Source organism: Thalassophryne amazonica, chromosome 5, assembly GCF_902500255.1.
Source record: "Thalassophryne amazonica chromosome 5, fThaAma1.1, whole genome shotgun sequence".
Lineage (NCBI taxonomy): Eukaryota > Metazoa > Chordata > Actinopteri > Batrachoidiformes > Batrachoididae > Thalassophryne > Thalassophryne amazonica.
In genome coordinates this window covers 107,784,110-107,809,391 of record NC_047107.1, presented here as the reverse complement: position 1 = coordinate 107,809,391, position 25,282 = coordinate 107,784,110, and the positions used below count along the sequence as shown (strand labels likewise).

The 25,282-nt window shown below is 42.2% G+C and overlaps 1 protein-coding gene across 1 annotated transcript in view; it reads left to right on the top strand.

Annotated features, from left to right (window-relative positions):
* The first annotated feature begins 658 nt into the window (after nucleotides 1-658).
* piwil2 (piwi-like RNA-mediated gene silencing 2) overlaps nucleotides 659-25,282 on the top strand; it is a 140,159-nt gene continuing 115,535 nt past the window's right edge. The window contains exons 1-4 of the mRNA XM_034171074.1: nucleotides 659-683; nucleotides 883-1,353; nucleotides 1,561-1,663; nucleotides 4,849-4,936. Coding sequence (XP_034026965.1) covers nucleotides 916-1,353; nucleotides 1,561-1,663; nucleotides 4,849-4,936 — 629 coding nt within the window. The 5' untranslated portion in view covers nucleotides 659-683; nucleotides 883-915. The remainder of the gene's footprint in view (nucleotides 684-882; nucleotides 1,354-1,560; nucleotides 1,664-4,848; nucleotides 4,937-25,282) is intronic.

Genomic DNA, 25,282 nt, shown 5'->3' with positions numbered 1-25,282 from the left:
GACTTCTCTGTGTTCCCAGGGTGAAGAAGAAGTCAGCAATTCAAAGAACCTTTTCGTATCATGCACCCACCCTGTGGAACAGTGTTCCTGCGACCGTGAGGCAGTCTGAGTCCGTGGACATTTATAAGTCAAGACTCAAAACCTATTTTTATTCTCTTTCTTATGGATAGTTTTTATTTTTATTTGATTTATTCTTTTACTTCTGTTTTTATTTTATGTATTTGAATTTTTTTTTATTCATTTCTAATTATTTATTCAATTTTATGTTGACTTAAGGCGCCTTGAGATAGCTTTTGCTGTGATTTGGCGCATTATAAGCTAATTAAATTACATTAATTAAATTAAAATTAAAATGTCATTATGGGGTGTTGTGAGTAGAATTTTGAGGAAAAAATGAATTACTCCATTTCATAAAGCTGTAACATAAAATGTGAAAAAAGTGAAGCTGTGAATAATTTCTGGATAGTGTAAAAATGCTTCTGCCGCCCAAGGAACATCACTGAAATGCATTGATTTTTGACCACATTTTGTTCTAAAAGTACCTGGAAAATGAACGTGCCATGTCAGGTAAGAGAGGGGCATGGGGCATTTGCTAGTGTCAAGCAGACAAGCATTACCGTTGAGCCGTGTTTAACTTTATGGGCTTGGGGGTGTGCTGTTGTCATCTCCCTACATTTGTGCAAGTGAGTCTGTTATTCCATGTCATAAATATTATTTAGTAACTGTAAATAACATACACTGTGATGTTTACAGTGTATTTTATTTCTGTTTTTCAATGTATTCAGTTAGGCATAGGGTGAACTTGTGATGTCTGATTTGTTTTGGCGGTAGATAGACTGTTAATGAGGCTTTCTGGTAATTTTGTCCCCCACCCACCCAAAGGTAACGTGTTTTAGTGAAAACTAGAAGCTGAGAATGGATCCAGGCAAGCCGCCTGGTTTTAGAGGTATGACGAGCATGCCCTGGCTTCAGCAACAGGGACGTGGAAGAGGACAACAGCCGAAAGAGTTGGCTATAGGACGTAGTCGGGGCCTGCATCTTGTCACAGAAGGGCCTGGTGTTGGAGGAGTTGGAGTGTTTCCTGGTGGTACCGTACAAATGCCAATTGGACAAGGAGCAATTCCCTCTGTGGCTGAACCTGTGCGAGGACATGCTAGAGGACTGCTGTTTTCTCCTGATGGTGGCGAGTTAGGTCGAGCCAGAGGACTGTTGCTTCCAGCAGCTGAACCAAAGATAGGGGTGGCCAGGGGTGCACTTTTGCCTAGTTTGGAGCCACAGCAAGAACAGACCCCTTCATCTAAATCTGTGACACAAGAGCCAATGGAACAGACCACAGTTCCACAAACGAAAGGGGTAATTTCATATTTTTGATGCATATTACTTTAGGCTTCACAAATGTGCATGCTGTATGAACAGCTTTTTGTGTGTGTGTGTGTGTGTGTGTGTGTGTGTGTGTGTGTGTGTGTGTGTGTGTGTGTGTGTGTGTGTGTGTGTGTGTGTGTGTGTGTGTGTGTGTGTGTGTGTGTGTGTGTGTGTGTGTGTGTGTGTGTGTGTTCCTAGGTTGACATTCCTAGCCCTGGTCAGGGGTCAGTGTTGGCTTCCATGTTTAGAGGAATGGGCATTGAGCCCACAACTTCGTGGGGAAGAGGAGTGTCCCCAGTCGGTTTGTATTTGAAATGCATCTGTATAAATCTCTGAGATGAAAAGTGTGCATGTTGCACTGTTGGTGTCCTTTGTATTTATGTAATTAATTCATTGTGCAGCAGAGATGGCAACCATGATGATTTTTTTGTAAGATTACTATTTCAACACACACTGTATGACTTTACGACTTCTTATGCAGTTATTATGGTATGAACATTTATTAGATATCTATTCAGCTCCAGTTCCAAAAAAAAAAAAAAAAAAAAATTAGCTGTGGTGGAGAGCTGGACTCGGGTGCTCATGTTAACAAGGTAGTTAAAACTTCTCAAAGACAGAACGCTTGAAAAGTATGGCATTAAAAGCTGTCATACCTGAAGTGGAAACATACAGGTGTAGTTCTGGATGATGAACCGCAATAAAAAGCAAAGCCCTGTGAGTACCAGGTTAAAAACACATTACAAATTTTGAATTATTTATTTCATTTTATTCTGCCCTCTAATAAAATTCCAGTCAATTCTGAACGTGCAAAAAGAATAACTAGCTCCAACATGTTTCATTTCAAAATGCCTGCACCCTTACAGTGTTGGGAATTTACTTCTGTTTATGTTGCCTTTTTTCAAATATAAAACTACATAATCTTGGACACGCTTTGCTTTCATTGCATCATTTGCCACCTTTCTTAGCACACTGCAGCACACTTGAGTAGCTCCTGAAATTAGCAGCAGCGCAATGGATTGAATTTCATGCTTGTGCAAGGTGGCCATGCTGCCTTGAGATGCTGGGCCTTGGGACTCACATTTTCAATACCTAGTGCGGCCCACATGAAACTAAGTTTTTCATACAGATTTTAACTTTCAAGGAACCGATCTAAAAATGGAAATTGTATTACTCACAATAAGGTAATTATGAAGGGGTCATGTAGTGCAAAACAAGTGTTTATCTACCTTTTACATTTTTGTGTTTTGGAAGTTTAATGTTAAATTTTTGCATACTTCCAGATTCTGTGAGTGTGTACAATTTGGATGAATAAAGTGTGTGGAACCATGTGAATGTTATATATTGATGTCTGTTATTCCTCCCGGTTCTTTTTGCAATATACTGCCCCTTACAAAGAATGAAATCGATATATTCCTCAGTTTGAATGTATTGAAAGCAGTGATGCCGGTAACGCGTTACTTACTAACGCGTTACTCTAATCTGACCACTTTTTTTAGTAACGAGTAATCTAACGCGTTAATCTTTCCAAATCAGTAATCAGATTAAAGTTACTTCTCCATGTCACTGTGCGTTACTATTATTTTTTCATTGTGGGTCGATAGCAGCATTAAACTTGTTCTGTGGGCAGGAGGTCGGGGTTTGACTGAACTGCCCACTTTCAGCGAGCTGTGAGCTTTTCATCCACGGTTTTTTGCAGCTGCTCGACTCGTCCTCACCTCTTAAAGCGCGGTGATCAGCACACCTGCACTGAGCTTTACAAAGACATTTTTATACTTTTTCCCCTCCTTTATTTAGAATTCTGAGCTGAGCCGCTCCGTATCGTCTCGTTAAAAACAGCTGATCCTCCGCGACGCGTCAACAACTAACACTATTTTCCACTCAAATGCACCTAAACTCTCTTTCTGAGGACCACATGATGTGAAAACGCAATAAAACTTTACCTGTAAATCTGGTCCTGTTTTCTGCATAAATAAATGTTATCCATTCCTTGTGCTCAAACGCCAAAGCAGGGGCGAATCCAGATGGAATGGGGGCGTGGGGCAAGGATGTGCCCCCCTCCCCCACAACACCCCTAGATTAAAGGTCCAGTTTTGAAGCCGTTTTTTACTACAACTACTAATATTGCTTAAAATAATAATAATTTCGACAAGTAAAATGTTTAGAGAGTTAGAATTTAATAGTTACATTTCTAAACAATGTAGGTTTGAAATTGCAAGTTTTACTGTTACAGTGCTGTCAACAGTTAAATATGAGGTCAAGAAAGAGGTCTTTATTTTACTTTTTATAAAACAAGTATTTATTTTCATTGAAGTCAAGAAAGGGTGACTATAAAGTGAGTTGTTGTCGGCAGCTGTGGAAAGTAACTAAAAAAGTAACTAGTACTCTAACTTAGTTACTTTTACAATTGAGTAATCAGTAAAGTAACTAAGTTACTTTTTCAAGGAGTAATCAGTAATCAGTAATTGGATTACTTTTTCAAAGTAACTGTGGCAACACTGATTGAAAGTCACACTGAAAACCAGGCCCGGATCCCCAGAAATGGAGCCCACACGGGCTCGATTTCCTGAAAAGACCTTGAACATGGCCAGCATAATGCTTTTATACGAGACAATATAGGCGGTACAGTGAGTGGGTTTTAGTCTCATAAACCTAATCTTACTAGTTCCCCACAGAGTGAGGGGAAGCTCCACCCCTTGTCTTCAACTAAGTTGTTTGGTACATGGTGGAACTTAATTACCTTGTTTCTGATCAGATAAAACCACTTCAGACCAATTGACATACACACTCCTGCAGATGACCAAGACTCACCAAAAACATTATTTAAGCATAGCAAATACTTGAAACCAACATGAAATCATAGAATAAGGAATTAGCACAGATACTATCTAACGTCCAAGCATAGTCACTAGTCCAGGTTTTCTGAGGAACAAAAGTACAAGCAGTAAATGCAGATCACAATTTTAAAAACATTTTTTTGTTCCATTAAATTACTTTTGGTTTTCAATGTACAGATATTTGAAAAATTACTGGTAATGAACCATTAAACTACTTTACATTTTTGATGTTTTTGTATTGTATTTTTTTCTTTTTTTTTATTATATTGTATTTTTCCTTACATTGTTGAAGTTTTCCTTTATCTTGTTTTTTATACATACTCTTGCACTATTTTTATCTCTTTTTTTGCACTATTTTATTCTGTTTTAATGCACTGCAACTGGATGGCCCTAATCTCGTTGTACCAATGTATAATGACAATAAAAGGCATTCTGATTCTGATTGTTCTGATGTACTGATATTTGAAAAATTACTGGTAATGAACCATTACTTTTGATTCTTGATGTACTGATATTTGAAAAATGACTGGTGATGTCTTAATTGTTTTAAAAAGTTCAAACTTCCTGAAGAATATACACGAGCATGTTTTATTCTAAAAAATGTTGTGCGTCTGTACATAACTTGAACTGAGTTGTGACACTGTTATTGCAGGAAGGGGAGCAGCTGGAGATTTTGGGCAGTTCATCAGTAGCCAAGAGGGTGTTGGCAAATCAGAAGAGGTGATGGGCAGAGGTAGCAGGTTGGTGGTTTACCTTAAGGGGTGTGATTAAAGGTATCATATTTCAGTTTTTGACATATCACTATAGTGCATCGGATGTCTTGCAAATAATATTCAGAGCTACATTAAAATTACTCCGTAGCAGTCCAGAAAATGATGTGGATGCAAGAACACAACTAGTTTGGTTGATTTTAAAAAAGAAGACCTGAAAGTTCCAATACAATTTGCCAGAAGGTACAACTGAGATGCAAGCCTAGATTTGATGTTTTGGTGAAAGAAAATCTTCCTTTATACCACTTCACCATGAAGTTGTATAACTGTGGATGCAAGATGTGAAACACTATGCACATTTTCTCCAATTTCTTGGGGGGGGGGGGGGGGCACCCTTTATATTTGCCATGGCTTCACTACGCTTGCTGCCACCTATTTGTTTCAAATTGCCACCTATTATGTAATTTGTTGAACACCCTGGTCTTATCCACATTGGTTGCTATAATAATGCAGTCACATATGAAAATGGTCACACAACTGCTGTACAATGTCACACTCCAAATGCTGAAACTGAATTCTCATGTACCTCTGACTGAGAGTGTCAGGATCTGGGCTGTGATCCTGTTATACCCTTGATTGAATTTTTCCAGGAATTCCCAGAAATCTGGGTATTCTGTGGCGAGCGTTCCGGGTTATTTTTGTTTTCCTGGCTCAGGTCAAATTTAGTCTATGGTCTGATTTCATGTTCGTATTTGTAAAGTTGTTCTGAAATGTCTCTGAGACACCACAGTGGATATTAAGTCTCACATATTTACGTCCTGATCCAAGACTGAAGGATAAATGTAACATGCTACTGTTTGTCCACACAGCAGCAAATGAGACGCCATTCCAGATTGTGCTGTGACCTTCACGCTGTGTTGAAACGACAAAGAAATGGATGAAACATTGTTTTGCTGCAGGGAGACGATTTACAGTTCATCAGAAATAAATTCAGTTGGGCCTGATTTGACCAAAATGGCAACCTGACTTTTTTCTTTTTTTTTTCATCGTTTATACGAAAAAGCTAACAGTCTTCTTATTATGTCATGTTTTTGATGGAATTCATTTACAGTTGATGTTATTCAGGTTATTTAACACAAATCAATTTGTCTTTGGGATGAATTTACTTCAAACTGTCTCCATGCAAATTATTTATTGAGCTGGCCTGCAAAATCTGCATTTTATGGTTTCTTACATGGGCTTATTTATGGGTTACATGGGTGTGAAATATTCATATGGAGGAAATTATAGTAAACATTTAACATGCTCAAAGTCTAATATTCATGTGGAAAATGTTTGTGCCTCATTTTGCGTGACACTCCAGTACTGATGCTGCCATCAATACTGGATTGAAAAATCTGTGTTGTAGCATTTCCCAATTATTTAAGTGAACAATCAAATAAAAATCCAAATCAGTGTTCCTGAGAACTAAAAGTGATATTGGTGATTTAATGAACAGTAGATTCAGCTTTTCTTCTACAACCCCAATTCCAATGAAGTTGGGACGTTGTGTAAAATGTAAATAAAAACAGAAAACAATGATTTGCAAATCCTCTTCAACCTATATTGAATTGAATACAGCACAAAGACAAGATATTTAATGTTCAAACTGATGGAGTTTGTTGTTTTTGTGCAAATACTTTCTCATTTTGGATGCCTGCAACACATTTCAAAAAAGTTGGGATGGGGCAACAAAAGACTTGGAAAGTTGATGAATGCTCAAAGAACACCTAATTGGAAACAGGTGAGTGTCATGACTGGGTATAAAAGGAGTATCCCCAAAAGGCTCAGCCAAACACAAGCAAAGATGGGGTGAGGATCACTGTGTGAACAACTGCATGGAAAAATAGTCCAGCAGTCTAAGAACAATGTTTCTCAATGTTCAGTTGCAAGGAATTTAGGGATTCCATCATCTACAGTCCATAATATAATCAGAAGATTCAGAGAATCTGGAGAACTTTCTACACGTAAGCGGCAAGGTCGAAAACACTGAATGCCCGTGACCTTCGATCCCTCAGGTGACACTGCATTAAAAACCAACATCATTGTGTAAAGGATCTTACTGCGTGGGCTCAGGAACACTTCAGAAAACCATTGCCAGTTAACACAGTTCGTCGCTACATCTACAAATGCAAGTTAAAACTCTACCATGCAAAGCAAAAGCCATACATCAACAACATCTAGACACGCCGCAGCCTTCTCTGGGCCCAAGCTCATTTGAAATGGACAGACGCAAAGTGGAAAGTGTTCTGTGGTCTGATGAGTCCACGTTTCAAATTGTTTTTGGAAATCATGGACGTCATGTCCTCTGGACAAAAGAGGAAAAAGACCGTCCAGATTGTTACCAGCACAAAGTTCAAAAGCCAGCATCTGTGATGGTACGGGGGTGTGTTAGTGCCCATGGCATGGGCAACTTAAACATCTGTGATGGTACCAACAATACTGAAGGGTACATCCAGGTTTTGGAGCAACACATGCTGCCATCCAAGCAATGTTTTTGTCAGGGATGTCCCTGCTTATTTCAGCAAGACAATGCCAAGCCACATTCTGCACGTGTTACAACAGCGTGGCTTCATAGTAAAAGAGTGCGGGTACTATAAACTGGCCTGCCTGCAGTCCACACCTGTCGCCATTGAAAATGTGTGGCGCATTATGAAATGCAACATATGACAACGGAGACCCCGGACTGTTGAACAAGTGAAATCGTACATCATGCAAGAATGGGGAAAAAAATTCCACCTACAAAGCTTCAACAATTAGTGTCCTTAGTTCCCAAACACTTATTGAGTGTTGTTAGAAGGAAAGGTGATGTAACACAGTGGTAAACATACCACTGTCCCAGCTTTTTTGAAAGGTGTTGCAGGCATCCATTTCAAAATGATCAAATATTTGCATAGTTTGAACATTAAATATCTTGTAAAACAAAAACAAAGAGTTCACCGCGCTTCTGCACAGCACAAACAAATCTGGTGCAACCAGGCAGGACCAATTTGTAAAAAAGAAGAAATAACTGGTGCAGGACAGAAATAAGTGCAAAAAGTCTTTAATAAGGTTCTGAAAGGAAAAAAATTGTTAAAAGGAACTGACGTTTTGATGTGAGAGTCACATCTTCCTCAGAGTCCTGACCATCTACCTCAGGACTCTGAGGAAGATGTGACTCTCACATCGAAACGTCAGTTCCTTTGAACAATTTTTTTCCTTTCAGCATCTTATTAAAGACTTTTTACACTTATTTCTGTGCTGCAGCAGTTATTTCTTCTTTTTTATTAAATATCTTGTCTTTGTGGTCTATTCAATTGAATATAGGTTGAAGAGGATTTGGAAATCATTGTATTCTGTTTTTATTTACATTTTACACAACGTCCGAACTTCATTGGAATTGGTGTTATCAGATTTTGTTTTAGTTATTTTAAGACAGTTGTTAGAAAAGCACAAATTGCTGAAGTCAAATGTTTACATAAATGTAGCGAAAACAGTAACAGTCCAATGCAAATATATGGTTTTAGGAAGTAGCAATAACACCGTATAGTAATCCATTTGAGAGACTGTGTATTGTAGTTCTTTCATCTTGCCAATATGGGAAAATGTGCTTTTTATGACCAAAATGATCAAGAAAGTGGCTCTCATTTAGCATATTAATTGCACCAAATTGCATGCAATATTTCAAATTGCATTTTTATGGCACAAGACCCCAAAGACGAGGATTGGGACCCAAATTGCAGACGAGGAATGAAAAGTAACAATTTATTGTAGCAAAAATGGTGGTCAAATAAATGCACAAAGCTGAGGAACCAGGCACGGGAGGAGGGAGAGATCAGCCATATTGGAGGTAGATGATGTGGGTTCCCAAACCAGATAATGGACAGATAAGGATCCAGAACCAGACAAGACTAAGTGGAAGCAGCGGAAGATGATGGAACCAGGAACGCTGTGGATACTGAAAAGAAGTTAGTGTAGGCATAAAACGTAAGGTGACAAAAAGAGTTCAAAGTAAGTGAATCAGTCCAGATACCCTGCACGCAAAACTGAGTTTCCGGCGTCTGAGTGGATGAAGAACCAAGGCATTTAAGCAGGTGGTGATGGGTGTAGACAGGAGAATCCAGTCAGCTCTGTAGTGTAGATTCCAGAAGGCACAGGAAGGGAGGGGGACTGAGGCTGGCAAAGCCAGCACATCATTACTCCCCCCTCAACGGGAGCCCCAGGTGACCCATCAGACCGGCCTGGAGCTGTCCAAAATGAGGCCCCGCGACACCCAGGAGCGTTCTTCAGGGCCATGACCCTCCCTTTCCACCAGGTACTGGAAACCCAGACAGTACACATCCAATATCTGACGTACAGTCCAAGCTGGATGTCCATCTGCAAGCTGGGCAGGAGGAGGGGGATCGTCCAGAGGACACAAGGCGCTGGTGCTAACTGGCTTCAAACAAGAAACATGGAACACAAGATGTATGCGATGAGTCCGGAGCAACTTGAGCCTGACGGCAACAGGGTTAATACGTTTTTCCACCACAAACGCTCCCAGGTACCGAGGTGCCACATTCTTAGCTTTGGCCGCGAGAGAGACATATGGTGGAAAGCCATAACTCTTGACCAGGTTGGTAGCTGGGTGCCGGCCTGCAATGTGCACAGTCCTGTCCCTTGTCTGGAGCAGGTTGGAACGGACAGTCCTCCACAACCGCCGACAACGCTGCAGATGAGCAGAACAGAAGGCACAGTTAGGTCGAATTCTTGGTCTGGAAACAAAGGAGACTGGTACCCCACTGAACATTCAAATGGCGACAAGCCAGTAGCAGAGCTCATCTGGATGTTATGAATGTATTCAGGGTAGATGGGTGCTCCAGGAGGATGGGTGGGAGTACGTGACGCACCGAAGAGTGGCCTTGAGTTCCTGGTTGGCCTGTTCTGCCTGGCCGTTGGTCTGAGGATGAAACCCAGATGAGAGGCTGTCCGAGACCCCTAGAGTAAGCAGAAAGTGCTCCAGACGTGCAATGTAGCTGGGGTCCTCAGTCCAACATGATGTTTTCAGGGATGCCATGCAGCTGAAACACATGGTGGTCAGCGTTATCCAGGGCTGATGGTAATTTGAGCAGGGCCACAAAGTGTACTGCCTTTGAAAAACGGTCCAGGATGGTCAGGATGACAGTGTGTCCATTTAAGGGAGCAAGGCCAGTAATGAAGTCCAGGCAAATGTACGACCATAGGCAACCGGGAGTGGGGGGAAAGAGGCCAGGCGGTGGCTGGTGTGATGCTTTACTTTTGGCACAGGTGGTGCAGGCAATTCACATAATCTCGCACATACGCCTGGGCGGACAGCCACCAGAAGTGTTGATGAATCAAATGTAGAGTACTATAGATGCCTGGGTGACAGGTAAACTTGACGGTATGGATAAAGTGAAGGACAGCAGAGTGAGCAGATGGAGGTACAAAGAATCAGTTGGGAGATCCTTCTCTAGGATCCGGGTGAGTCTTCTGAGCCTCCCGGATGACCCTCTCAACGTCCCAAGTGATCCCTCCGAACACCATCTGGTCTGGAAGAATATGAACCAGATCTTTAGGTGAGTGAAAAATTGAAATGTCCATCTGGCCTGTCTGGAATTAAGTCTTTTGGCTCTTTAAATATAAGCGAGATTCTTGTGATCTGTCCAAACAATGAAAGGAACAGACGTACCTTCCACTCAGTGTCTCCACAATTCCAGCGCCTCCTTCATGGCCAAGAGTTCCCAGTTTCCCACATCATACTTATGCTCAGTGGGAGACAGGTACAGAGAAAAAAATGCACATGGGTGCAGCTGTTCATCGCCCTCAGCCCGCTGGGAGAGGGCGACCCTGATCCCAATGTCTGAGGCATCGACCTCCACATTGAACTGACAATCCGGATCGGGTTGGATAAGGACTGATGCGGTGGTAAACCTATGTTTAAACGTTTGGAAAACCTATTTGGCCTCGGGAGACCAGGGGAAGGCGGTTTTGGAAGAGGTGAGCTTGTGAAGGAGTGCAGCTACTTGGCTAAAGATTCAAATGAACCGGCGATAAAAATTGCAGAAACCTCTAAACTGTTGGAGCTGTTTGGTTGTGGTAGGGATTGGCTATTCGGAGGTGGCTGAGATCTCAGATTTGAGCTGGTTGTGTTTGGAAAATGAAACCTTAAAGGACGTGCAGATACGGCAGTCGGACAGATTTTTAAATCTAGATTGAAGACACATCTTTTTTTCTCTGTTTTATCTCTAGTATTTTTATGTTGTTGCGTGTTTTCTTTTATTCATTTTACTTTTTGATATTGTTGTTCTTTTATTGTGCTTTTTAATCTTTTAATTCATTCTGTTCTGCTTTTTCAAGTTGTCTTGTGTGAAGCGCCTTGAGGTGACCCCGTCGTGAATTGGCACTATATAAATTCATAAATTTGACTTGATTTGACACGGGGGACTGGTGAAAAGCACATTTCTCTGCTTTAATGATGAGTCTATTCTCGAGGAGTCTCTTGAGGACTAAGCGGACATGCTGGGTGTGTTCCTGGAGGTTCTTGGGGGGAGTGTCATCCAGATATACAAGCACAAAACACTTCAGAAAATTACACAGCACATTGTTAACCAAAACTTAGAAAATGGTGGGAGCATTAGTGACCGAAAGGCATAACGAGGTATTCAAAATGCCCTTGCAGCGTATTGAACGCGGTATTCCACTCATCCCCCTTTTTGATACGGATGAGGTGGTACGCATTCCGGAAGTTTGAATTTAGTGAAAATAGTAAAATAGTCACCTCTGCAATGAGTCAAACGCAGAATCAAGTAAGAGAAGAGGATACCAATTACAAATGGTTATGGTGTTTAACCCACGATAATCAATGAGGGGCGTAATGTTCAATCCTCCTTCCCCACAAAATAGAAGCTAGCCCCTTGGGGCGAGGAGGATGAATGGATGGGGCCCGCGGCCAGGGAGTCTTGAATGTACTGCTCCATTGATTCCCTTTCCAAGCGTCACAGGTTGCAAAAACGGCTGGAGAGAAAGACGAGCCCGGAAGCAAATTGATGGAGCAATCCTACAGTTGGTGAGGTGGCAGGGAGAGTGCAAGACTGACTGAATGCTTCCTGGTGATTGCGATACTGTTTGGAGACTACAGAAAGATCAATAATAGACTCCTTGGCACCCTGGGTAAGAGAAATGGAGGATTGGAGACAACGGAGGTGACAAGCTTCGCTTCGCTGAGAGATGGTCCCAGTCGGCCAGTCGGCACCAGGATTGCGACGGGTTAACCAGGGATGACCCAACACGAGTGAAGGCGTGGTGGAATAAACAAAAAAACTACAGTGATTCACAATGGTTACCCGAGACTAATAATGCGACCGGAATGGTTTCTTGTGTGATCATGAGGAGGGGAGTACCGTCCAGTGCAGATACCTGGATAGGGGTGTCACGTTTCATCACAGGGATGTGAGCCTGTGTGACTATGCTAGGAGTTGCAGTGACTGATTGCCAAAGAAGAATGGCTAGGATTTGAGTGTCAAGCGGTTACACGTGAAGTGAATACGGCTCACCACTAGCTCGTGGTCTATTGTCAAACATTCTCTTTTGGCTGAACTGGGCACTTGTGGATGCTGTGCCACCGGGAGCCACAATACAAACACTCCACAGCCGTTAAACGCCATTTAAGCTCCTCAGGAGTCAATCAGGCCCTGCCAAGCTGCATGGGCTCCTCTGCAAGGGCCAGTGTAGGCACGGGGAGTGTAGCCTTGGTGGGTGTGAGGAAGAAGGACCGGGATCCACTCGCGGAGGGAATCAAGGGGAAAACGCACCCTTTTGCCCCTTCTCCCGCCGTCGTTCCCTCAATCTTTTATCTATTTTATTGGACGAGGAAATGAGTTGGTGTAAGGAAGAGGGTTGATCCCGGATCGCCAACTTATCTATAAGCATATCAGAAAGACCATTAACAAGCCATTAAGTGGTATTCCAGCCAGACTCCGTGGCGAGAATGCGGAATTTGATGGAATAGGTCGCCATGCTGCGAATCTACTGTTTGATGGATATTAATTGCTGGGAAATCGCTTGCCTCCGTATCGGATGATCAAAGACCGTCCGGAATTCTTGTTCAAATGATGAAAATGAAGTTAACCCGAAATGAAGCTAATGCCATGACCCAGTCAATCAATCAATTTTTTTATATAGCGCCAAATCACAACAAACAGTTGCCCCAAGGCGCTTTATATTGCAAGGCCATACAATAATTATGTAAAACCCCAACGGTCAAAACGACCCCCTGTGAGCAAGCACTTGGCTACAGTGGGAAGGAAAAACTCCCTTTTAACAGGAAGAAACCTCCAGCAGAACCAGGCTCAGGGAGGGGCAGTCTTCTGCTGGGACTGGTTGGGGCTGAGGGAGAGAACCAGGAAAAAGACATGCTGTGGAGGGGAGCAGAGATCGATCACTAATGATTAAATGCAGAGTGGTGCATTTAAAAAAAAAGAGAGAAAGAAACAGTGCATCATGGGAACCCCCCAGCAGTCTACGTCTATAGCAGCATAACTAAGGGATGGTTCAGGGTCACCTGATCCAGCCCTAATTATAAGCTTTAGCAAAAAGGAAAGTTTTAAGCCTAATCTTAAAAGTAGAGAGGGTGTCTGTCTCCCTGATCTGAATTGGGAGCTGGTTCCACAGGAGAGGAGCCTGAAAGCTGAAAGCTGAAGGCTCTGCCTCCCATTCTACTCTTACAAACCCTAGGAACTACAAGTAAGCCTGCAGTCTGAGAGCGAAGCGCTCTATTGGGGTGATATGGTACTACGAGGTCCCTAAGATAAGATGGGACCTGATTATTCAAAACCTTATAAGTAAGAAGAAGAATTTTAAATTCTATTCTAGAATTAACAGGAAGCCAATGAAGAGAGGCCAATATGGGTGAGATATGCTCTCTCCTTCCAGTCCCCGTCAGTACTCTAGCTGCAGCATTTTGAATTAACTGAAGGCTTTTTAGGGAACTTTTAGGACAACCTGATAATAATGAATTACAATAGTCCAGCCTAGAGGAAATAAATGCATGAATTAGTTTTTCAGCATCACTCTGAGACAAGACCTTTCTGATTTTAGAGATATTGCGTAAATGCAAAAAAGCAGTCCTACATATTTGTTTAATATGCGCTTTGAATGACATATCCTGATCAAAAATGACTCCAAGATTTCTCACAGTATTACTAGAGGTCAGGGTAATGCCATCCAGAGTAAGGATCTGGTTAGACACCATGTTTCTAAGATTTGTGGGGTCAAGTACAATAACTTCAGTTTTATCTGAGTTTAAAAGCAGGAAATTAGAGGTCATCCATGTCTTTATGTCTGTAAGACAATCCTGCAGTATAGCTAATTGGTGTGTGTCCTCTGGCTTCATGGATAGATAAAGCTGGGTATCATCTGCGTAACAATGAAAATTTAAGCAATACCGTCTAATAATACTACCTAAGGGAAGCATGTATAAAGTGAATAAAATTGGTCCTAGCACAGAACCTTGTGGAACTCCATAATTAACTTTAGTCTGTGAAGAAGATTCCCCATTTACATGAACAAATTGTAATCTATTAGACAAATATGATTCAAACCACCGCAGCGCAGTGCCTTTAATACCTATGGCATGCTCTAATCTCTGTAATAAAATTTTATGGTCAACAGTATCAAAAGCAGCACTGAGGTCTAACAGAACAAGCACAGAGATGAGTCCACTGTCCGAGGCCATAAGAAGATCATTTGTAACCTTCACTAATGCTGTTTCTGTACTATGATGAATTCTAAAACCTGACTGAAACTCTTCAAATAGACCATTCCTCTGCAGATAATCAGTTAGCTGTTTTACAACTACCCTTTCAAGAATTTTTGAGAGAAAAGGAAGGTTGGAGATTGGCCTATAATTAGCTAAGATAGCTGGGTCAAGTGATGGCTTTTTAAGTAATGGTTTAATTACTGCCACCTTAAAAGCCTGTGGTACATAGCCAACTAACAAAGATAGATTGATCATATTTAAGATCGAAGCATTAAATAATGGTAGGGCTTCCTTGAGCAGCCTGGTAGGAATGGGGTCTAATAAACATGTTGATGGTTTGGATGAAGTAACTAATGAAAATAACTCAGACAGAACAATCGGAGAGAAAGAGTCTAACCAAATACCGGCATCACTGAAAGCAGCCAAAGATAACGATACGTCTTTGGGATGGTTATGAGTAATTTTTCTCTAATAGTTAAAATTTTGTTAGCAAAGAAAGTCATGAAGTCTTTACTAGTTAAAGTTAATGGAATACTCAGCTCAATAGAGCTCTGACTCTTTGTCAGCCTGGCTACAGTGCTGAAAAGAAACCTGGGGTTGTTCTTATTTTCTTCAATTAGTGATGAGTAGAAAGATGTCCTAGCTTTACGTAGGGCTTTTTTATAGAGCAACAGACTCTTTTTCCAGGCTAAGTGAAGATCTTCTAAATTAGTGAGATGCCATTTCCTCTCCAACTTACGGGTTATCTGCTTTAAGCTACGAGTTTGAGAGTTATACCACGGAGTCAGGCACTTCTGATTTAAAGCTCTCTTTTTTTAGAGGAGCTACAGCATCCAAAGTTGTCTTCAATGAGGATGTAAAACTATTGACGAGATACTCTATCTCACTTACAGAGTTTAGGTAGCTACTCTGCACTGTGTTGGTATATGGCATTAGAGAACATAAAGAAGGAATCATATCCTTAAACCTAGTTACAGCGCTTTCTGACAGACTTCTAGTGTAATGAAACTTATTCCCCACTGCTGGGTAGTCCATCAGAGTAAATGTAAATGTTATTAAGAAATGATCAGACAGAAGGGAGTTTTCAGGGAATACTGTTAAGTCTTCTATTTCCATACCATAAGTCAGAACAAGATCTAAGATATGATTAAAGTGGTGGGTGGACTCATTTACTTTTTGAGCAAAGCCAATAGAGTCTAATAATAGATTAAATGCAGTGTTGAGGCTGTCATTCTCAGCATCTGTGTGGATGTTAAAATCGCCCACTATAATTATCTTATCTGAGCTAAGCACTAAGTCAGACAAAAGGTCCGAAAATTCACAGAGAAACTCACAGTAATGACCAGGTGGACTATAGATAATAACAAATAAAACTGGTTTTTGGGACTTCCAATTTGGATGGACAAGACTAAGAGTCAAGCTTTCAAATGAATTAAAGTTCTGTCTGGGTTTTTGATTAATTAATAAGCTGGAATGGAAGATTGCTGCTAATCCTCCGCCCCGGCCCGTGCTACGAGCATTCTGACAGTTAGTGTGACTCGGGGGTGTTGACTCATTTAAACTAACATATTCATCCTGCTGTAACCAGGTTTCTGTAAGGCAGAATAAATCAATATGTTGATCAATTATTATATCATTTACCAACAGGGACTTAGAAGAGACAGACCTAATGTTTAATAGACCACATTTAACTGTTTTAGTCTGTGGTGCAGTTGAAGGTGCTATATTATTTTTTCTTTTTGAATTTTTATGCTTAAATAGATTTTTGCTGGTTATTGGTAGTTATTGGCAGGGGGAGAGAAGCTGCAGAGAGGTGTGTAAGACGACTACAACTCTGCTTCCTGGTCCCAACCCTGGATAGTCACGGTTTGGAGGATTTAAGAAAATTGGCCAGATTCAAAGTGGGATGGATGCCGTCTCTCCTAACAAGACCAGGTTTTCCCCAGAAGCTTTGCCAATTATCTATGAAGCCCACCTCATTTTTTGGACACCACTCAGACAGCCAGCAATTCAAGGAGAACATGCGGCTAAACATGTCACTCCCGGTCCGATTGGGGAGGGGCCCAGAGAAAACTACAGAGTCCGACATTGTTTTTGCAAAGTTACACACCGATTTAATGTTAATTTTAGTGACCTCTGATTGGCGTAACCGGGTGTCATTACTGCCAACGTGAATTACAATCTTACCAAATTTACGCTTGGCCTTAGCCAGCAGTTTCAAATTTCCTTCAGTGTCGCCTGCTCTGGCCCCCGGAAGACAATTGACTATGGTTGCTGGTGTCGCTAACTTCACATTTCGCAAAACAGAGTCGCCAATAACCAGAGTTTGATCCTCGGCGGGTGTGTCGTTGAGTGGGGAAAAACAGTTAGAGATGTGAACGGGTTGGCGGTGTACACGGGGCTTCTGTTTAGGGCTACGCTTCCTCCTCACAGTCACCCAGTCGGCCTGCTTTCCCGGCTGCTCGGGATCTGCCAGGGGGTAACTAACGGCGGCTAAGCTACCTTGGTCCGCACCGACTACAGGGGCCTGGCTAGCTGTAGAATTTTCCACGGTGCGGAGCCGAGTCTCCAATTCGCCCAGCCTGGCCTCCAAAGCTACGAATAAGCTACACTTATTACAAGTACCGTTACTGCTAAAGGAGGCCGAGGAATAACTAAACATTTCACACCCAGAGCAGAAAAGTGCGGGAGAGACAGGAGAAGCCGCCATGCTAAATCGGCTAAGAGCTAGTAGCTACGCTAAGCTAGCGGATTCCTAAAAACAGAGCCTCCCCCCTAAACAAGTTAATAAGGTAAGCAATTTTGTCCTTGTCTTTGGAGTACATGAATGGTTTTTGGGAGAAAACTAAAGAACACTAAAGTAGAAAAGATGCACACCTGTCAACTGATCCTGCATATGGTTCGGGATGACTAATGGAGGATTCCTGATGATGCAATGCTAAGGCTAATGGTGGGGCTGCAGCTGAGGTAGAGGTGACCAGAGCAGTAGGTGCTGCAGCCGGTGTGAGGCTAGCTGACCAGTGTTGCCACAGTTACTTTGAAAAAGTAATCCAATTACTGATTACTGATTACTCCTTGAAAAAGTAACTTAGTTACTTTACTGATTACTCAATTGTAAAAGGAACTAAGCTAGATTACTAGTTACTTTTTTAGTTACTTTCCCCAGCTGCCGACAACAACCCACGTCAACATGACAATGATACCTGTTTTGCCAAAACTCACTTTATAGTCACCCTTTCTTGACTTCAATGAAAACAAATACTTGTTTTATAAAAAGTAAAATAAAGACCTCTTTCTTGACCTCATATTTAACTGTTGACAGCACTGTAACAGTAAAACTTGCAATTTCAAACCTACATTGTTTATAAATGTAACTATTAAATTCTAACATTTTTCTAACATTTAAATTCTCTAAACATTTTACTTGTCGAAATTATTATTATTTTAAGCAGTATTAGTAGTTGTAGTAAAAAACGGCTTCAAAACTGGACCTTTAATCTAGGGGTGTTGTGGGGGGAGGGGGGCACATCCTTGCCCCACGCCCCCATTCCATCTGGATTCGCCCCTGCTTTGGCGTTTGAGCACAAAGAATGGATAACATTTATTTATGCAGAAAACAGGACCAGATTTACAGGTAAGAAAGTTTTATTGCGTTTTCACATCATGTGGTCCTCAAAGAGAGTTTAGGTGCATTTGAGTGGAAAACAGTGTTAGTTGTTGACGCGTCGCGGAGGATCAGCTGTTTTTAACGAGACGATACAGAGCGGCTCAGCTCAGAATTCTAAATAAAGGAGGGGAAAAAGTATAAAAATGTCTTTGTAAAGCTCAGTGCAGGTGTGCTGATCACCGCGCTTTAAGAGGTGAGGACGAGTCGAGCAGCTGCAAAAAAACGCGGATGAAAAGCTCACAGCTCGCTTAAAGTGGTCAGTTCTGTCGAACCCCGACCTCCTGCCCACAGACCAAGTTTAATGCTGCTATCGACCCACAATGAAAAATAATAGTAACGCACAGTGACATGGAGAAGTAACTTTAATCTGATTACTGATTTGGAAAGATTAACGCGTTAGATTACTCGTTACTAAAAAAAAGTGGTCAGGTTAGAGTAACGCGTTACTAAGTAACGCGTTACCGGCATCACTGTAGCTGACAGTCAGTAAAGGTGATGAGTTGTGTACACAGTTGAGATACCTGTGAAGCAAGTGCTTGGTGTTGGTCAGATAAGGATGTGAGTTGTTGTTGCTGTTGACCTAGTAAGGCTCCTTTGCGAGCTGCGGCTATGCTGATGGAACCAGGAAGGCTGTGGACACGGAAAAGAAGTTAGCTTAGGCATAAAATGTAGGAAAACAAAAAGAGTCAAAACTAAGTGAACTAGGCCAGATACCCTGCATGCAAAACTGAGTTTCTGGCATCTGAGTGGATTTAAGCAGGAGCTGATGAGTGTAGACAGGTGAATCCAGTCAGCTCTATAGTGCAGATTCCAGAAAGCACAGGAAGGGAGGGGGACTGAGGCAGGCAAAGGCAGCACAAACATGCATGTAGTATTTAAATATTTTGAAAGTAGGTACCGCAGCCCCAACATCATGAAAAAAATTTCAGGTTTTCTTTTTTCAAGGGTCACTCACATCACTGTGTGCGGTGATGGGAGACAGCCATATTAGTCCTTCTCAGATTGTCTGGGACAGGTAAAAAAATGTGATCGTGCAACACAAATTGCTGTATTGTTGCCTGAATCAGACAAGTCCAGTTTTTCTTTATAAAGTGGTTCTAGAAGTGATGTGCATTCGAGAATGTGCGGGGATGTCACATGGGATGGAATGTTTGCCAAATTGCGACGTTGTCTGTAATAACAGTTGGTCCAAAATAACCACATTTTCACTCAGTAGCTTTGTAAAAATACTCCCACACTTCACTCTTTGCACCATTTCAGCCCTTACGTTTTTCTCCCAGAAACTGTATTGTGTGTAGCATGAAGGATGCAGCAGGTCAGTAAGAGTATTTCAGGTTATGTGCAGATTCAGGCTTATGTATTTCACAGAAGCCTAAAATCAGACGTTTTAGGCCTAATTTTCACTTAGGGTAAGAGAATTTTGACATGTTGCAATTGATGATTTCTGGGACCCACCCCACAGTCCCAGATGATGTCTGGGACTGTGGGGTGTTTAACCTATAACCTAATCATATTTAAAAATAAAATTAACACATTTCATGCAATAGGTCCCCTTTAGTACCATAATTTCCGGACTATAGAGGGTACCTGAATATTAGCCGCACCCACCAATTTTAAAAAGAAAAAAGAAATTGTACAGAAATAGGCCACACTTGTCTATAAGCCGCGGGTCTCCACGTTGTAACATGAAATATTTAGACAAAGATTTTTTAACTTTTAATTAAATACGTACCATAAATGCTTTTTCCCCTGAAGTGTTACACGTAAATATTGACGCGCACATCATCCAGTGCGCGGACAGTGTTTCTGCTCCACACGAAGAACTGAAATTTTAACTTTTTCTTTTCTAACTTTCATTGTGTGCAACCAGGATCGGATGGAGTCTGTGGTATACGAGGGCTGTCAATAAAGTAACGGTCCTTTTTATTTTTTTCAAAAACTATATGGATTTCATTCATATGTTTTTACGTCAGACATGCTTGAACCCTCATGCGCATGCGTGAGTTTTTCCACGCCTGTCGGTGACGTCATTCGCCTGTGAGCACTCCTTGTGGGAGGAGTCGTCCAGCCCCTCGTCGGAATTCCTTTGTCTGAGAAGTTGCTGAGAGACTGGCGCTTTGTTTGATCAAAATTTTTTCTAAACCTGTGAGACACATCGAAGTGGACACGGTTCGAAAAATTAAGCTGGTTTTCAGTGAAAATTTTAACGGCTGATGAGAGATTTTGAGGTGAGACTGTCGCTTTAAGGACTTTTCACGGTGCGAGACGTCGCGCAGCACTCTCGGGCGGCGTCATCAGCCTGTTCAAGCTGAAAACCTCCACATTTCAGGCTCTATTGATCCAGGACGTCGTGAGAGAACAGAGAAGTTTCAGAAGAAGTCAGTTTCAGCATTTTATCTGGATATTCCACTGTTAAAGGAGATTTTTTTAATGAAAGACGTGCGGACGGGTCCGCGCGTCGGGACGCAGCCGCCGCGACGCTCCACCACAGGAAAAACACCTCTGTTGAAAGCCTTAAGGACAAGTTGGAACATGTCCTGCCTGTTAAACAATTTCTCATATACTCACTCCACTGAAAGCCATCAAAAGCCGCCTGGATTTTACAAATGGTTATCAACACGGAGGTGTTTTTCCTGTGCCGCCGCACCGCGTCGGCTGCGTCCCGACGCGCGGATCCGTCCGCACGTCTTTCATTAAAAAATCTCCGTTAACAGTGGAATATCCGGATAAAATGCTGAAACCGACTTCTTCTGAAACTTCTCTGTTCTCTCACGACGTCCTGGATCAATAGAGCCTGAAATGTGGAGGTTTTCAGCTTGAACAGGCTGATGACGCCGCCTGAGAGCGCTGCGCGACGTCTCGCACCGTGAAAAGTCCTTAAAGCGACAGAATCACCTCAAAATCTCTCATCAGCCGTTAAAATTTTCACTGAAAACCAGCTTAATTTTTCGAACCGTGTCCACTTCGATGTGTCTCACAGGTTTAGAAAAAATTTTGATCAAACAAAGTACCAGTCTCTCAGCAACTTCTCAGACAAAGGAATTCCGACGAGGGGCTGGATGACTCCTCCCACAAGGAGTGCTCACAGGCGAATGACGTCACCGACAGGCGTGGAAAAACTCACGCATGCGCACGAGGTTTCAAGCATGTCTGACGTAAAAACATATGAATGAAATCCATATAGTTTTTGAAAAAAATAAAAAGGACCGTTACTTTATTGACAGCCCTCGTATGAGACTTTAATGAGGCGCTGTGTCTTTTCGAGTTGTTGCACCAACACAGAGAACCGGTTTGGAAGGGTGGGGGGAGTAGGCTCCGCTCTGCTAACTGCTCTGATGGCACAAGTCTGGTGCAAAGTGCCGGAGAGGGACTTTGCTTCACTAAAACGAACGAGTAAGACCTTATGTTTACAGTGTGTGAATTTACAGCGCATGAGGAGCGCAGCTTTCAGGAAATCATTTGACGTATTTCGACTTACAACCCCAATTCCAATGAAGTTGGGAAGTTGTGTAAAATGTAAATAAAATCAGAATACAATGATTTGCAAATCCTCTTCAACCTATATTCAGTTGAATACACCACAAAGACAAGATATTTAATGTTCAAACTGATAAACTTTGTTTTTGTGCAAATATTTGCTCATTTTGAAATAGATGCCTGCATCACGTTTCAAAAAAGCCACTGCTTTGTCTAGTAAAGTTTTAACTTGCACTTGTAGATGTAGCGACGAACTGTGTTAACTGACGATGGTTTTCTGAAGTGTTACTGAGCCCACGCGGTAAGATCCTTTACACACGATGTCCGGTGCCGCCGGAGGGATCGAAGGTCGTGGGCATTCAATGTTGGTTTTCGGCCTTGCCGCTTACATGTAGAAAGTTCTCCATTATTTATTGTAGATGATGGAATCCCTATATTCCTTGCAATTGAACATTGAGAATCATTGTTCTTAAACTGTTTGACTATTTTTTCATGCAGTTGTTCACAAAGTGGTGATCCTCACCCCATCTTTACTTGTGAACGGCTGAGCCTTTTGGGGATGCTCCTTTTATACCCAATCATGACACTCACAATTAGTGTCCTCAGTTCTTAAACGCTTGAGTGTTGTTAGAAGGAAAGGTGATGTAGCACAGTGGTAAACATACCACTGTTTTTGAAAATGTTATGTAAAAATCCATAAATTAGCCGCATCATTGTAAAAGCTGCAGTGTTCAAAGCGTGTTAAAAAAAAAAGTAGCGGCTTATAGTCCAGAAATTACGGTATATACGAGGTCTGTTAGAAAAGTATCCGACCTTATTATTTTTTTCAAAAACCATATGGATTTGAATCACGTGTGATTACATCAGACATGCTTGAACCCTCGTGGGCATGCGAGAGTTTTTTTCACACCTGTCAGTTACATCATTTGCCTGTGGGCAGTCTTTGAGTGAGGAGTCGCCCACCCTCTCGTCATTTTTCATTGTTTAGGAATGGCTCAGAGACTGCTGCTTTGTTTGATAAAAGTTTTTTCAAAAACTGTAAGGCACAACTGAGTGGACACCATTTGATAAATTCAGCTGGTTTTCGGTAAAAATTTTAACGGCTGATGAGAGATTTTGGTCTGGTAGTGTCGCTTTAAGGACGGCCCACGGCAATCTGCGCTTCGAGGTGGCAGCGTCTCGCCGTTTCAAGTTGAAAACTTCCACATTTCAGGCTCTGTTGACCCAGTAAGTCGTCAGAGAACAGAGAACTTTCAGAAGAAGTCGGCATGAGGAGTTTATTCGGCCATTCCATTGTTAACGGACATTTTGTAATGAAAGAACATGCGGGCAGAGTCGCATGTCGGGCCGGACCCGACCGCGGGGGGTCGCGACAGGAAAAACACCTCCATTGGAAACCTTAACGGGCAAGTTGGAACATGCCCAAGCTGTTAAATAATTTCTCAGTTACTCACTTGTTGAAAGCCATCAAAAGCCGCCTGAATTTTACAAATGATTTTCAACACGGAGGTGTTTTTCCTGTCGCGGCGCACACAGATTGACGACTCGGCGAATTTGCGCACACGTCTTTCATTACAAAATGTCCTTAAACAGTGGAATGTCCGCATAAAGTCCTCATGCCGGCCTCTTCTGAATCTTCTCTGTTCTCTCACGACGTCCTGGGTGAATTAAGCCTTAAATTAGGATGTTTTCAGGTCGAAACAGGCCGACGATGGTGCCTGGAAGCGCTGCGCGATGTCCCGCTCTGTGGGAAGTCCTTACAGCGACAGAAACACCCCATAATCTCTCATCAGCCGTTAAACTTTTCCCCGAAAACCAGCTAAATTTCTCGAATAGTGTCCACTTGGATATTCCTCACAGGTCCAGAAAAAATTTTGATAAAGCAACGCGCGCCGTCTCAAGCAGCGTGTGAAACAAAGGAATTCAGCCGAGAGTGCTGGACCACATCTCACTCAAGGCCTGCCCACAGGGAAATGACATCACCGACACGCGTGAAAACACTCACGCATGCGCACGAGGGTTCAAGCATGATTGGTGTAATCGCACGTCATTCAAATCCGTATAGTTAAAAAAAAGTGTCGGTTTCTTATCTAATACACCTCGTATGTGTGGACTGAAATGAAAATGTGCATCTGATTTGGTTCTGAAACAAACCTGTGCAAACCCCTCAGCCCAGATGCTTAATTGTAGCATAAAGATTTTCTGATGTAAGAGTTTAAATGTATTTGTGCTCAGTCACAGATCTGAACCACATGTGCACATTCGCATCATTTTTGCTTTGCAGGGTGTACTGCACCTGTCTGTTCCAGTACTCTTGAATAAATGTCCATATCCAAGGCTGTACACCTCATGAAATCCTGAGTGCTTTGCCAGTGCTGGCCATCACTAAAAAAAAAAAAAAAAAAAAAATCAATAAACTTAAGCCAGCTGGGTAAATTTGTTTGATTGATTTGTTTGATTTGTTTGAACCAAATATATTACGATACTCCTGATAACAATTTTCTGAATGTACTTTATTAAAGCGGCTGCATTTCTGTTGTGCTTTTTACCTCCTCCAACAAAGTTGGAGTTTATGTTATCACCCCTGTTTGTTTGTGAACAGCCTGGAGCCCATAATGTTTCATATATTATGAAATCTTTTACTGACAATTCATATCCTGGTGGGCAAGAACTGATTCAATTTTCAAGGTCAAAGGGCAAAGCTTGAGGGGGAACGAGGAGCTACAGCAGCTACAACTGCGTGGCACCCCTGAGGGGGAAGGGAGTGGCGTGAGCGGGGGCCAGGCTGGGGTGGTGGGAGAGGGTGGGAGCATGCTTTTAGTCTCTGTCCATGTGTGAGTGGCAAATGAGTCAGTTTCTGTCCGTGTGTGCTGGAGTTGTAGAAGATAAGAAAGAAGGCAGCCGAATAGTTCACCAAGGCCGTAGACATTCTTCTGGAGGAAAACAATGGGGTATTTTGTCCTTGATAAGCCTGAGGCTTAGGCCTGAAGCTTAAGGCTGATAAACCTGCCATGTTTATGGTTGAGCAGTGAAAAAGACCTTTACAGCTCACATGAACAACCAGATCCAATTATGAATATTCCCTGGTCTCCGACATCTTCCTATGCAAGGCGTGCATTTGTGCCGAGATGTTATACAATTTGCGTCTGAGTTCAAGGGTTAACGCAGCCTGAGAATGTATCGCCTTGCCCAACTCATTAATCATGACGGACAGGTGAGGGGTCGTGGTTCTGGTGGCAGCCGTCTTGCCAATTCTCCAGTAGGTCAGGGCAGCGCATAAACCAATACGTACCAGCCCTCCTACAATAAAACCAAATATAAATAAATCCTCATCATCCTCCACAGGGAATGGCACAAAGCATGCGACACGCCATGTCTCCCAGGAGTCAAGAACATAGCCCGCAGGGTTGGTTCCATCTGGGCACGCAGGGTCCCCTGGCCCTGATTTCCTTGTTGA